The 15,204-nt window shown below is 51.2% G+C and overlaps 4 protein-coding genes across 4 annotated transcripts; 3 read left to right on the forward strand and 1 right to left on the reverse strand.

The window, feature by feature from the left end:
* Positions 1-1,377: 1,377 nt before the first annotated feature.
* GUITHDRAFT_63661 (hypothetical protein) lies at positions 1,378-2,655 on the forward strand (the record flags this gene model as incomplete). Its single annotated transcript, XM_005841272.1, has 5 exons — positions 1,378-1,475; positions 1,526-2,099; positions 2,151-2,299; positions 2,367-2,459; positions 2,511-2,655. 5 exons carry the CDS (start codon positions 1,378-1,380, stop codon positions 2,653-2,655), a joined length of 1,059 nt encoding a protein of 352 aa, XP_005841329.1.
* Positions 2,656-7,483: 4,828 nt separating this feature from the next.
* On the forward strand, positions 7,484-7,963 carry GUITHDRAFT_99832 (hypothetical protein; the record flags this gene model as incomplete). Its single annotated transcript, XM_005841273.1, has 1 exon — positions 7,484-7,963. One exon carries the CDS (start codon positions 7,484-7,486, stop codon positions 7,961-7,963), a length of 480 nt encoding a protein of 159 aa, XP_005841330.1.
* A 1,818-nt stretch (positions 7,964-9,781) lies between these two features.
* Positions 9,782-10,588, reverse strand: GUITHDRAFT_149987 (hypothetical protein; the record flags this gene model as incomplete). Its single annotated transcript, XM_005841274.1, has 4 exons — positions 9,782-10,104; positions 10,147-10,268; positions 10,314-10,437; positions 10,533-10,588. Coding segments are annotated over 3 exons (552 nt in total), but the record flags the coding sequence as incomplete, so codon positions are not given.
* Positions 10,589-13,589: 3,001 nt separating this feature from the next.
* Positions 13,590-14,702, forward strand: GUITHDRAFT_132100 (hypothetical protein; the record flags this gene model as incomplete). Its single annotated transcript, XM_005841275.1, has 3 exons — positions 13,590-14,133; positions 14,189-14,654; positions 14,699-14,702. The coding sequence occupies 3 exons, from the start codon at positions 13,590-13,592 to the stop codon at positions 14,700-14,702; spliced, it is 1,014 nt and encodes a 337-aa protein (XP_005841332.1).
* Between the last annotated feature and the right edge of the window lie 502 nt (positions 14,703-15,204).

A 15,204-nucleotide genomic window follows, 5' to 3' on the forward strand; every position in this document is an offset into this window, starting at 1 on the left:
CCACCCCCTTAGTTTTCGATCAGAAGACCTACTACTTTTACCCGTACTGTTTCGCTATTGTTCCTCGGTAAATATAGGGTAGGTACTCAGACTACCCACCACCACCACACGACGGACCATCAGATCAGCTTGATGCTTCCGAGGTCGTAGAAGGCCCTATCTGCCTACAACTTCAATTAGAATGTTCACTTTTAAATTTATATCTGACTATAGAGTTCTTTTGATAATGCTCTAAATTAAGTATTTATTTATTTGTATGAAATATGTACAACTAATATGATATATATATGTATTACCCTAACTTTTTGGCCGAAGCTAGTTGTGTAGACATGGCATTGCCTGAGAAATAAAAGTTTTTTAGTACTATGTATTTAACAAGTTCAGAAGCATCAAATTCGTTTGGTGATTCGGAAGGTGTAGGAATGACAAACAGACATCTGTTTTTTTCAATTATCATATAGTAATTTTATTATATTTGATATTCCTATCAGAACAACTCAGTACCAAATACTTCTATCAACCCGTACAACGAATCAGATTGTAGTGTGGTCCTATCTTATCTAGACCCAATAGATAGCACTCGGCCCTAGTGTAGCAGCATAGGAAGAGGCTTTAACAGAAATATTCAGTGCACGCCAGCGGCGGAGCACACAGAAGGCCCGCCCGGTACGGTATTGAAAGTGAACTTTGAAAGTTTGAAGGTTTTGGGAAGCTCAAAGTTTATCTCCAAAGTCTTAAAGTTTCGACAGCCCTTGGGTCCCTCTCCGCCTCCCGCTCTGAAGAACCCCTGCATGCGCTCCTAGCATCGCGCCCACCACGGCAGCAGCACAAGCAGCTGTACCGTCCTCCTTGCGATACCACTGAACCAGAGCTCGCATCTGTACTGTTCCCCCCCGTGCTTTGCTCCGTACTCTCAAATGCTGAACGGTTGGCGCGTGCTGTTCGTTACGTCGTTTCCCAGCCGACCCCCTTGTGTCGTATGTGTGTGTGCAGGATGTTAGAGGAAGAAGAGAAGTTATGAACAAGATTTCATGTCACTTGGACATTAGTGGAGACAGTTTTAACCCTTCGTGATTCATTCTTCTCAGCTCATTCATATATGGTGTTCGCCAACTTGATTTGAACAGCCCATCCGAACCTGCCGTAGAACGATATTTGTTGCACCCTTTGGCTCTAAGCCAATCGATTTTCTTGTTTTGATCTTTTCTGTATTACATCAAGAAATCCATTGAAAGATGATCATTCCCCTTACATAACCATGGGGGCCGATCAAGTTTGAAATGAATTCACTAAACTTCATGAATTTTACACCTGAAATATATTTGATTCTCTCCTATTCAACACGCTGAGCGTGAACGATGACGTTTTGATTTCCAGATGAGGAGAGCACAGTCAAGAGCTCGTGTGTACGCCGATGTCAATGTAACTAGGCCGAAGGAGTATTGGGACTACGAATCGATAGCTGTGCAATGGGGGTAAGAGATCTATACCTGTGGTTTGGACCCGAACTGATGAACGATGACAGTGATCAGGAGGATTATGAAGTGATTAAAAAAGTTGGGCGGGGCAAGTACAGCGAAGTGTTTGAAGGAATCAATGTTGTGAATGAACAGAAATGCGTCATCAAGATATTGAAACCTGTGAAGAAAAAGAAAATAAGGAGGGAAATTAAAATTCTTCAGAATCTTTGCGGGGGGCCAAACATCATAAAGCTGCTAGACATCGTAAGGGATCCTCAATCTAAAACTCCGAGTCTTATCTTTGAACATGTCAATAACGTGGACTTCAAGATCCTCTATCCTATGCTTTCAGACATGGATATCCGCTTTTACATCTACGAGTTGTTGGTTGCCTTGGAGTTCTCGCATTCAAATGGGATTATGCACCGTGATGTGAAGCCGCATAACGTCATGATCGATCATGAGAAGAGAAAGCTGAGGTTGATTGATTGGGGACTGGCGGAGTTCTACCACCCGGGGAGAGAATACAATGTCAGGGTAGCCTCAAGGTACTTCAAGGGACCCGAGCTGCTTGTGGAGATGCAAGAATATGACTACTCACTGGACATGTGGTCACTTGGATGTATGTTTGCTGGAATGGTGTGTTTCTGAGTAATTGTGCATCCATCAACATGCTGAATTGCACTCCAGATTTTTCGCAAAGAGCCCTTTTTCCACGGTCAGGACAACTACGATCAACTTGTCAAGATCGCGAAAGTTCTGGGCACAGATGATTTGTTTGCGTACATCGATAAGTATGGAATAGCTCTGGATCATCGGTACGATAGCATTTTGGGCAGGTGCGTAATTGATACTATGATAAGTCAATCTCGACAAGATAGCGAGCATATTGATGTTCTCACGCAGGCACACGAAGAAACCTTGGTCATCTTTCATTAAGCATGAGAATCAGCATTTGGTTTCACATGATGCAATAGATTTTCTGGATCACTTGTTGAGGTGCTTGATTTCGCATGTTGTAGGCACGTATTGAATGATATTTTCTTGCAGATATGACCATCAGGAAAGGCTCACGGCGGAAGAGGCAATGCAGCATCCCTACTTCAACCCGATCCGTGGAATGGTTCCCATGAGGGACTCGGTTCAGACCAACAACACTCCAGCAGCTGCTTCCAACAACCCTAACGAGACGTAGGTCGTGACGCGTCGGTGAGTTGGTCAACCCCAGCACCATCAACATTCTCGACTGCTTGTTGAAATATAGTGCAGCATTTGTTATAAGTAGACATGGGAACAGTGGTGATAAAATGCACGATTGTTGCTACGTGAAATCGGCTTCAAGAAACCATTCCAAACACATGATTTTTCAACTTGTAATCCTGTAGTACACGTTCTGCACACAAAAATACTTTACTGCTAGCCATCAATTATCACATGCTAGATTTAAGAAATCTTTCATCACACACAAGTATTCGCAGTTGACTCACTGGCATATGCATCATACGCGTCCTGCCGTGCACCAAGACCGCAAAATCCTCACAAGGTTTCACACGGACGTAGTCGAAATTGCTGCAGCTACTCCAACCCTCAATTATCTGCTGCTCTATTTATACAGTATGTCCAGCGCTGTAGTACAGGATCCTCGTCTGTCGCTCCAACAAACCACTCGATCCACTCGGCCTGCCCCTCCCCCATCCCCACCCACACGTCCTCCTTCGCCGTGCGCATGCAACCTTCCCCATGACCTGTCGACGGCTCCCCGCGGCCCCCGCGGCTGCTCTGAAAGAAGGCGACGAGGTTGTCGTCCCACACACCATGTGTGCCAAGCTCGGAGGCCCTCCTCGCCTTCTTCTTTACGCCTTGCGTCCTGGTGAAAGGCCATCGCTTGATGCCGAGCCTCCTGCAGGCGGCCTTGAAACTGGTGAGGCAGACTCCGAGCTGAGCTGCAGCCTTATCCTGACGGAGGTGGTAGAGCTGCTGCACGGCATCGACGGTCAGGGTCACCTCTTGGTGACGGGTCTGCGCGCGGGGGAAGATAGAGACTTGACTTTTGCTGGACATGGTGGAGGAGAAACGAGAGGGAGGAGGAAGTGGGGAGGAGGGAGGCGAAGGGAGGCAGGGAGGCGATGGGCAGGACCTGAGTGAAGCTATGAGGAGATGGGCGTGGGTAGTGCAGAGCTCAGGGAGCCAGCGATGGGGACCGCGGGGGCAGGAGGAAACTTATATTTGCGGCATCTGCCATGGCCTTGACGAGAAGGTCTGTCATCACTTTGTTGAAAAGAGATGGTTTCAAAATGAACCTGTGACACGGACTCCACATCACAAGGAGACATGTCTGTAGTAAAATGCTCGATTTGCCGGGTACAGAACTCGGAAAGTCACTGGCTGACTCGAACCCGACCCGTGACCAGTGATCCCAGTCCGGGACTCGCCGGTCCGACGGTCACGGAGACCGTCCGTGAGTCAAAGCCGTATCAAATGCCCAGCAGCTTGCCAAGTTGAAGGCCCCGGCTGAGGGGCGACTGCTGGTGAAACAGAGTACCGGGGTGACCGTCACTGTCAAGCCGCTCAGGGCCTTCCGAGCCGGTCATGGCCGCACCGCTCAGTGACTGGCAGGGCCGATGCGGCACTGGACGGGCCGCACGGTGAGTCGGACCCCGCCGCCCGGCCGGGCCCGCCGAGCCCGGCGCGGGCCCGGGGTCAGTCGGCGCACTGCACTGCGGCCGGGCAGTCCGAGGTTGACTCAGTCACAGTGACTTGTGAACGGTGCAGCCTGGCAGCCGGCCGGCCCCGGATGCCGTTCACAAGGCCATATGCAGGCTCTAGCAAAATTGGTCTTTTTTTTTCTCCTTGGGAAGGGGTTCATATATACACTTCCATTCAGCTACCCCGGTTTTTGCTCTCTTACTGGGGGGTAGTGAGACAGGGATAAAGTAGGGTGGGGTGATTTGAATTATACTGGCGTGGTACCCTGTCCCCCGCCTTACTTTTTGAAGCACTTCATTTTAATTGTTTAGTCAGCGCTTCAATCGTACACATCTATGTACGGATGAAGTGCCTCTGGTACAGTCTGTACTATTCTTTTAAAGTGGTTTCGACAGGCGTCTCGAATCAGCCTCCACCCTAGTGACTTCCTTTGTCTGGAGGGGTAGAGGACCGAAAGATTCTCTCATACCCGTGCATTTCACTGTATCACGGTACGTGGGGGTGCTAATGGAAAAGAAGGCATTTCGATTGCCGTTGGAGCTCACCACGCCAATACCCCCGGTTCCCCTTCATCACCTTTACGAAAGGCGGGGTGGGTAGCTAGCAAAGAATACAAATCTACCCTTTGATTCAAGAGTTTGAAATTGGGAAATAGGGGGTAGGGTGCTATCTCCACTCTCCTTTCCCCAAATCCCCCCTCCCTGGGCAAGCAAGAGATGGCTGATTGATCCTTCACCCGCATGCAACGACAAGTCATCATGGTGAGAGGCTTCGAATCTATTGCTGCTTGAATGTGGATGAGAATTTAATCGTCTAATGTATCCATGTAGATAGACTAAGACCTTTTCTTAGTCTCTGACTTTGAAAGAAAGTTTTGAATTCCGCTTCTCTTACATGACTGCATGACAGAGAAAGCTGTCTAGGAATGAAGATGTCTTTAGAATACATTGCAAAAGATGAATACACCTTTTCTGCTCTCTTATTCGTTGTTTCAAGCATGAGAGCCGTATGTACGAGGATTCAGAGAGGAAGTATGGTTTACAAAGCTGCACCATCAGTTTGCAAATGAGGTGCTTTCATGCACTCCAATCTTGCAAATATGCTAGAAATATTCAAGTATTTGCAGTTCAGATCCTCAAAAGCAACATCTTCACATTATTTCTGCTTGAGCATGCATTCAAAATGCTCAAGGATCAACATGCTCCACGTAGCTGTGGCGACATGGAAAGTCTGTTTCAACCACAGGATGAGAATCCTATAGCAATCCATGTGGCTTACTAGAGCTACAAGCATACATTGTGCATAATTAGGTTTATTTGCAACTTTTTGATGTATCTCTGCTATGCAGGCACAACGAAGAAACCAATGTGAGGCTTATTGTGCTGACCATTGCGCATGTATTTGATGCTACTTGCGGTTGTCATTGTAATTAGATTGTTGCAAAGAATGATACCTCATGAATGTATAAAGATTTCTGCAATCAGATCACTACCACTTGTGATGTCGATCCCAAGCTTACAGTGAGTCGGAATGGTCTACAGGGGAAGCGATGTTTTCATCATCATTCAACCCTTGCATGCATTCTGCATTTATGCGAAATGAAAGAAGATACAGAAATGCTCTTTAGCATGGCCTCGAATGCAAGACTGATATCACTTTATTTCACAATAGAACAAATAATACATGTGTGCATACTGTGTTGACGGTTCAAATGTCCGACATCACAGCTAGATGAACGCTCAAAACTAATCCCACGCATCAAGAAATCAACACACTCTGCAAATCTCAGAAGTGGAGACTCTCGACGGTGTTCAAGGCTTAAGATGTCTTGATTGCCTCTGGCGGCATCAGTGTTTACATGCAATCAAACATCCTCACTGCAGTAGGCGAAATGCATGCAGAAATCTTGTGAAACAATCTATGCAATGCTTGATGTCTAATATAACAAGTGGGCTTGACTAATTACGTGGATCTGCAACATGATGCAATCTCCATCAAACAAATCTTCCAAGCATCGCATGTGGAAAATATGCAATTCAAAAATCATTCATCGCAGGGAAGTATCTTATGATTATTCTGCGCTGCCATAAGGTTGGTGTAAAGTCAAAATGACAAGCGATCTCCTACACTGGATTCAAACCTCATGTTTTTATCATCTTGTTCTTCATAATAACCTTTTGAACCATGGATCTCACAACGCCATTGCTGCACACTCTGTTGTCACCGAACGCATCACCACGAACCTAGCGGTCTCAGGTCTCAAACTGTGCTGACTAGAGAGCTTCAAACCTAACAAAGCCTTGCATGCTGAGATCTGATGCTGGCTACAGCAGCGGATGGTCTTACAGCGGCATCGTTGGAGGAGCAGCTTTGGTGCTACGTGCCGGCGTGTAGGGGAGACATGAGTCGGGCGTGTACGAGGTTGAAAACATTTCAACCCTCTGAAATGAAAGTTAAAATACATGTAAAGGCCTAGCAGAAATGATAACTAAACTGCACTGGTACTCTTTGGAGGTATCTCTTGCTGCCGTTGAAAACTTGTTTGAATTCACACGCCACCCCAAAAAAACTTTCTCGAAAAGAAGAGTGGAAATTAACGAAAGGGCTAAAAGTGAACGGCCTAGGCTCAGCCCCGGCGGCCGGGCCAGGCTCCGAGGCAGCCGGGCTGTCACGCACTGCGGCAGGGCCGCTCAGTCAGCCGGGCCGCTATGCCAAGAGGTCCGGCCGGGCCTCGGCCGGGCGGCCGGGACTCGAGTCTCCGTCGGAGGCCGGAACTTTCCGCAATTACGGCATCCGACACACTGTCACACTGGGCGGCCGCCTCCGAGGCTCAGCCGGGCCGCCAACTCAGTGATCGGACTCGGGACGCCCGGCCGGGCAGTGGCGGCAGTCACCGGCGTCACAGTGACTACTCCTGATTGTCCTCGTACTGATTTTAAACTTAACTTTGAGTAAAGACTCTAACTTTGAATGAGCCTGCCACCGTCACCGTGCCACTGCCCGTGCCATAATTGCTGACTGATCTGACGTTGTGAAGTGGAATCCGTGTACCATCATGTCACTCCAAACGATCGAGTTTTACATCGCTTCATAACACCTTATGACAAGTCATGCTCCTCCAGCGTCAAGGCCATGGCAGATGCCGCAAATATAAGTTTCCTCCTGCCCCCGCGGTCCCCATCGCTGGCTCCCTGAGCTCTGCACTACCCACGCCCATCTCCTCATAGCTTCACTCAGGTCCTGCCCATCGCCTCCCTGCCTCCCTTCGCCTCCCTCCTCCCCACTTCCTCCTCCCTCTCTTCAAGTTCTCCTCCACCATGTCCGGCAAAAGTCAAGTCTCTATCTTCCCCCGCGCGCAGACCCGTCACCAAGAGGTGACCCTGACCGTCGATGCCGTGCAGCAGCTCTACCACCTCCGTCAGGATAAGGCCGCAGCTCAGCTCGGAGTCTGCCTCACCAGTTTCAAGGCCGCCTGCAGGAGGCTCGGCATCAAGCGATGGCCTTTCACCAGGACGCAAGGCGTAAAGAAGATGGCGAGGAGGGCCTCCGAGCTTGGCACACATGGTGTGTGGGACGACAACCTCGTCGCCTTCTTTCAGAGCAGCCGCGAGGGCCGCGGGGAGCCACCGACAGGTCATGGGGAAGGTTGCATGCGCACGGCGAAGGAGGACGTGTGGGTAGGGATGGGGGAGGGGCAGGCCGAGTGGATCGAGTGGTTTGTTGGAGCGACAGACGAGGATCCTGTACTGCAGCGCTGGGAGCTCAAGAGAGTGTTAAGGTTGGAGGCAGGGGAGTAGAAGTAGCAGCAACAGTGATAATCTTGCAATCAGTTTTTTTTGTCTGTTAAGGTCCGTCGGGTGGGTTCAACGTGCTGCGACTTGCGAACATAGGTTCACCTTGCAATGTCGGGTTGAGATCAAGTCAGAAGATGATTCCAACGATGTAGTTCGACATAAATATGTAGACCATAGCTGCGGATGCTCTCAGTCGAGAACCGTGATCGGAGTTGCGTTGAATCTCCGATTCCGTCTTGTATTTTAATAAACCCTTTAAGTTACTTCAAGTCCGATACAAGCAGGCTGTGCCTTCCATTTCATTCAGTACCGTGACCCTCCTGTTTCTTTCTCAGCCTGGGTCGCTTCACGCACTGCGGTGACTCCGTCGGACCGCCGACGGTGCCCGGCCCGGCGTACGAGTCAGCGAGCCGCTCAGCGGCTGCTCACAGTGAGGCGGTAACCTGCCGCACTGCCCGGCCGGACTCCCGGGCCGGGACCATCTCAGTCTGCCGGGTCCGGATGCCATGATGACGCGTTGCCGCGGCTTCCTGTGGATGACTGGCGGATCGCCTACTCGGAGCTGACAAAGTCGGATCCAGTCCAGGATCCGACTTTGTCAGCTCCGAGTAGGCCTCCCTGTCCTTCACTGCAGTAGTGCCACTGGCATCGCGGACGCGTCACGGCGGCCGTCACGCACGTCACCTCCTCCGCTGCCAGTGTGCACGGCAACTTCGGACTCCGACAGTGAGGTACGGTACCGTACCGTGGGCCTCCCGAAGTCTCCGAGTGACCGTACTCTCCGGCGTGATCGGACTGGCAGGCAGCTCGGCCCGGCCCGCGGCCTGGCCGGGCGGCCCGGCCGGCCGGGTACTACGGTACTACCACGGTGGGCCGATGACTCGTGACTTCCGAGTCCGATGATCGGCGTGCCGGCGGCCCGGTCCGGGGAGTCCGACGGAGTCCGGCGGCCGCGGCCGCGGCGCGGCCCCGCCGGGCCCGGGGACTCCCACGGCCCCCGGGCGACCGGCCCGGGGTCACTGGTTCCCTCCGAGGCCGGGCCGCTCGGTAAAGAGTCCTCGACTCTCCTGATTGTCCTCGTACTGATTTTAACTTAACTTTGAGTAAAGAAAGAGGCCAGAACGTTCGACCGACATGCTGTGAGTGACCCTTCAGCGCGTATGGCGATTGCGGCGAAGATGCGATGAAAATGAAGGAGAGATTGGTCAGAGTTGTTCGCGGTGACGATGAATGACGACGAGGAGGAGAAAGTTTGTGTATGAAGTGCATTCCTTGTCTCATGACAGGATGGCTGGTAAAGAGCAAGGCAGGAAGCAAGGCAGCAAGGCGGCAAGGCAGCAAGGCAGTAAGGTAGGAAGGTAGGAAGGTAGGAAGGCAGGCAGGCAGGCAAGGTGGCGGGTAGACTGGCAGGAAGGAGGGTTGAGAGATAAACTGGCATGCGGAGACAGGGACAGGGCATTATAGCCTCAAGACAGAGAAAACCCTCTGCTTTACAACAACTCATGTTGAGAGGATAGTAATGTCGGCGAGGCGCTCTGTATTGTAACTGATCTATTGGCTCGTAACAGCTCCAACCTCATGGGTGCAAGCCTCTGGCCTCGTTACCTCGGCACTCCTGCCGGCCATGGCCCGGACGCGGATGTGCGCGACTATGATCGCTGTAAGTTGCTGCGTCCCGTGGTGAAGATTGAGGTTACTAACGCTTGCTGTTCAGCTTTTGCCGCCAACACCGGTACCTGGTGAGCGTGTTTGTAGCAGGAGAGGAGCGAGGAGAGCATTCCTTCACCTGTAACATCTGTATGAATATTCCCACGAAGAATACACTCTTCTCGCTTTAATCATGAGAACCCCAAATCTTGTCCTATGTCGTTGATCAACATTCCAGCTACATCCACAGGGTCTGTCTCCCTTCTCGCAGGAAATCGGCGCTCAACGGGAGCTGATGCAGGAGCAGGAGGCGCTTGCTTCACTACTCTCACTGCCTGCTGCCTAACGGGCATCTCCACATGCTGAACGACGTGCGGCCTGCCCGCTGCCTTCATCGGAGCCTCAGCTACTGCAGACTTCTCCTGCTCGTCCCACGGCCCTCCTTGAAACTTGGCGTTCTTCAGGAGCTGGTTCATCAAGGCCTCTGCCCCTTGCGCCTGCTGCAAGTCAGTAAGGGCCAACAGAACGTTCTGCCTGACCTTTTTGTCTGTTTCCGCCTGCGGGAAACGAGTGGGGGCTACATGAGATTTCCCCTTACCATGGGCCTGCCCCTGATGCTTGAGGGCTGAGAGCTTGACATGGGCAGGATTGGCAGAAATGCCTGTAAGGAACTGAGAACCGTTTCCTCATCATGATCGTCATAAACCTGAAAGGGTAGGCAGAAGGGGAGTGCCCTTGGGTGACTCAATGGCCAGGAAGGGCATGCTCAAGCTGCGCTGCTCCTCTTTCTTCACCTCGTGCTTCAGCAGCTTCTGATAATCCTTCATCGCCGCTGCATGCTGTGGCTCAAGTCCGCGGCCTCTTGGCCTCGAACAAGCTGCATGCTCATGTCAGTCGACGGCAGCAGGCTGGGCAAGCTCCTTACATTCCCCGTGTCCATCACTGAGTGAACAGACGCATCTGAAGTAGCCCCCCCATCTTGAAGATCCGATCGTGGTGTCGCTGTAAGATCGCCGACGCCATGCAGGTCAACCTTGGGTATGCCGCTTCCTCCATGTGTCATCCCTCTGTGAGATACTCGATAGCTGGGCAGGTTGGTCAGAGTACAAACAAGAGAGGAAAGGGTCTCCTACTTCAAGTGCATCCCGGTATGCATGTGAGTTCCCTTTGAAGAGAAGTCATCATTCTTCAATCCATCGCTGTCCAGCACATCATCCACTGAACGATCTACTCCGAACCCAGTCCCATCATTCTCTTCGTCCGTGGCAACCTGCAATGTTCCAGTCAACACCGTCACCATCAATGGGCTGTATCATGAGATGTGTCCCTGAGGACTTGCATGCACAAACCTTGCTGAACAAGCAATCTACTGTATTGCATTGGCTCTTGTACTTGGCAATGGCCTTGTGATCTGCGAGCTGTTGATCCTCCTGCTCCCCGTTGACTCTTTCGAAGAAATCCTTGTTCGTGTGCAGGCCTGGCAGATTGGCAAAGGAACCCTCCACACCCGAGCTCTGATCTCCTGCATGTCTTACTTTGTGCTTCCACCATGATCCTGAGGAGTACATCTTTCCATCGAACGAGTCCCTCTTATCATTGCCACGACTCCCGTCCCCACGTGTACGTGAGGAGTATAGAGGGCCCATCAAGCTCTTGAGAGACCACTTGCTATGAGACGAATCGTCTTTCTTCACCTCCGCCTTGGCGATGTCGTCCGAGAGAATCTTGAGGGCACTTTGAGCCACCTGGGCGTTGTGTTTCTCAGTGTCAGTGATCAACTTTGACGAGTCTCCCACAAGTCCCTGCCTCTTTGCGTAGTAACGAGCCTGAACAAGGTCCGACTGAGCTTGTTCAAGATCTCCGGCCTTGACAGCATCTACTCCTCCGCGGATCTCATGGGCGAATTTTTGTTTGTCGCTCTTCAATCTTTCTTCCGTGGTTGGCCCTGTCTTAACTGCAAACTCCTTGAGCGATTCATACTGAATGGGGGCTTTTAGAACTTGGAGATTCTTTTCAAGCTGCTCTCTCTGCTTTGCTTTCCTATCTCGGACATATTTCTGTAGCATGTTCCTCAAAGATTCCATCTTGGACAAGAGCTCTTTCGGGAGTTTTGTTTCTGATGAGCCCTTCTTTGCACTCAGTGCACCTTGGATGTAGAAATCTGCCTTCTTCAACGAGTGCTCAGCGTCAGAAATGTAGCCAGCATTCGCCGCCTCGATTCCTTTGGAGATCTGCTTTGAGGCTAAGGATTCGAAGTTGGCAGCCAAGTTTGCTATGCCCTCGTTGGAAGAATGTGACTTGTGCGAGAGCGTGACGTCATCGACCTGAGCCAGCGATTCCTTTGAGAGATGTGACTGGTCCTTTGAGAAATGGTTCCAAATCTTGTTGAGACCAGCACTATGGTCAGGTTGACGAGAAGGATAGTGCTTCAACATGATCTCCTCCAGTTTCCTTGGAGTTCCTTGGTGGGTAGACTTGTGCGCCACGACGAACTTCGGCAGGTGGTTGCCTAGAGCCTGAGAAGAAAGAGAGGCAGAGGCGCTCTTGGCTTCGCTATCATCGATCGCGTTCTGCAGCTGCTGAATGGAATGAGGTGTGCTGAGGTAGTTCGCTACCTGCGGGCTGCCTCTAAGGATTTGAATCATCCGTCGATGAAAAGATTTGGCAGCTGATAACTCTTGTTTTGCTCGACTCACCTCGCCCTTCTTGAGATATTTCCATCCTTGACTGATAGACTGTCGTAGCCGTCGCTTCTGCGCGTGGATGAAAGTTTGCTTCAGATTGCCATCCTCGCTCTGAGCCTCTTCTCTCTTTCTTCTCTCCTCCCCCACTGTATACTTCCCTTCACCTTCTGGCACAGAACCAGAGGAAGAGGTTGAGCTGGTCGCTGGCAACCTGCTTGCAAGCGATTCTAAGCAAGCCTCCCCACATGCCCCATTTCCGCTGTAAGACACCAAGCTGCTTCGATGCGGAACTACTTGGGCAGCATCATCACTGAAAGCAGCGCCAACAAGACCTCCCAGTCTTCTTCTCTCGTCCTGTGTCAGCTCTTCTGTGATGGCTTTCAGGGATGACTTGAGATCGCGAGCCGGTCTTCCATCCCCACCAACAAGTTGAACAACCGCTTGCTTGGGCGTCAGCCAGGCAACACAAGAGAGCACGAGCAGCACAGCAACGGTGAGAGTCAAGGAGAGGAGGGAGGAGGAGGCAGAAGCCGGTCGCATCTTCTCTTTCCTTCCCTCGACCATGTGTGCCTGGCTCCCTGCCTCAAGCCATAGGCCGAAGGGGCAGTGTAACGGAATGTAACCTGTCGTAACGTCTGAACTTTATTTGTAACGTCATCAACCGGGTTCGGTACGGTCCGGCTTTCGGGGAGACAAAAATCATGTGAAAACGAAGTGACGGGAAGCGGGGGGAGCGAACTAGACTGAGAAGGAGGATGAGGAGAGGAGAGGAGAGGACAGGACAGGACAGGACAGGACAGGACAGGACAGGACAGGAGATTGACCGAGTGACCTCTGTCATGGTCCCTTGCCATCGGCAAGGCAAGAGCAAGCCACCGGGCGGCTCTGAGCCTGGCCAAGTTGAAATTGATGCTGAGGAGATGATAGGGAGAGAAGAGATCTGGCTTGAAATGCTGAACAAAACCATGCCTGAGAGACCAGGCAGCATCTGATGAATTACTTTCACTCTCCCTCGTTTCTCTGAACTGATGATCATTGGTGTTTAAAAATAAGATTCTGCTACGGTTGTAATGTTGCTGACTATAGCTCCAGGTCTGATCACAGTGTACACTTACTGATCACTGCAAGGTCACTGAATCTTGCGAGATTTGGCAAAGAGCTTGTTGATGGTGCGATGAGATGTCGAAGCTGAGTCTGTTGGTCAAGAGATGACGAATCGTTGCGATATTTGCGGCATGCGAGGACAAGAAGCTTGTCAACTGAGGAAGCGTTGACGTGCTAACGGAGAACTGAGGACGATGAGGGCAGGAGAGATGCTATCTGAGTTGTCAACGAGGTTTGAACAAGAGTTTGCAAAGATCGACTCAGATCAAGACGGGGAGATCACCTTCAATGAAGCGAAGCTCTTGTTTCAACAACTCAACATTCCTTACAAGAATTTTGTGAGGGTTCTGCAGCTGATGTCACGTTGCAATGATGGAAAACGCTTCAAGGTCTCAGATTTCATGACCCCAGACGTCAAACTGTATCTGTTGAATTGTATGAAAAATTGTCTGCCGGAGTTCTCAACCACTCTGATTGACAAGAAGAAAGAATATCAGGTCAACGTGTCAAAGATCCAAGAGATCTTAGCAGAAGAGATTGAGCGAGGGGCGAGAGCTCCGTCTTTCTTGTTGTATCTTGTGCTCCTGGTGATCTACGGAGTTGTTGTCACCCTGCAACTTTCGCCTTGGAACTCAGCCAGCACGCGAGCTGCCGTCCTCAGCTACTTTGCGGACCAGACGTTCACTTCGAGCATTGCGACGACTCTGCTCACATTTCACGACATTCAGAGCGTGCAAGGTGAGTTCTTGCTGAGACACCGTGATGATCGCTGACTTGACGATCTTCCCTCAAGACTTGTGGAAGTGGCAGATAGATGTGTTTGTGAACAAGTTCTACATCCAATCATACTACAACGGGGAACCACTCTCGAGCCTCGACGCCAACTACCTGCTCGAGCACATCAAGAAGATGGGAACATTCAGGGTACTCCAGAGGAGGAGCAGGAACGGGACCTGCGCTGTGAAGATGCGCTTTCCTGCGTTTGAATCCTCTTGCTATGGAGAGACGTGGAGCGATGGGCTGGAGGGTGCTGTGGAGAAAGCATCCTTTGTTGGGGCCGTCACAGGGCAGACGTACAAGTACACCGACGCTCCTTGGTACGACTCCGGATACCTGCAGACGTTCTCCTCCAACAAGGACAGCGCCGTTGCGCAGCTGCAGACTCTGCAGCAGGATGGATGGATCAACGCGTCCTCTCGTTACTGGAGGCTGGACTTCTCGGCCTACTCCCCCGACGTTTCTCTCTTCATCTACACGAAGTTCCAAGTCGAGCTGAGAACGACGGGAGAGATGCTGCCTTCAGCTGAGGTCGAGAGCAGAAGGTTGCACTACTATCGCACTTCGACTGACTTCGTCCGGCTCGCGTTTGAATGCCTGCTCCTCCTCTGCAACCTTGCGTTCGCCCTCAGGCAGGTCGTCCTCCTCAGGACGAGGAAGGAGCGGATTCAAGCTATCCTCCTCGTGCGGCCCATCACCTTGTTGGCTATCAGTCAGGGCCTGCTGCTTGTCACCTGCATCGGGCTGTGGATTCGAATCATCGTGAAGGGTGAGTCGATGGCCAACAGTCTGCAGGTCGATCAGCAAGGCATCTCCTGGAAAGGCGGGTCGATGTTCACGTTGTATGACATCTCCTCTACCTTCAAGGCTTACTTCGCCCTCCATGCCTGCAACTTCATTGTCGCAATGATGATTCTCCTCGACCTCCTCCGCTTCAACCCCAGCATGGAGATGGTGATAGCAACCTTGTCAGCCGAGCTCAGAGTGATGGTGGCCTTCTTTTTCGTGATGGTGCTGTTCGTTGTCACCATA

The sequence above is a fragment of the Guillardia theta genome, assembly GCF_000315625.1.
Source record: "Guillardia theta CCMP2712 unplaced genomic scaffold GUITHscaffold_3, whole genome shotgun sequence".
In the NCBI taxonomy this organism is placed as follows: domain Eukaryota; class Cryptophyceae; order Pyrenomonadales; family Geminigeraceae; genus Guillardia; species Guillardia theta.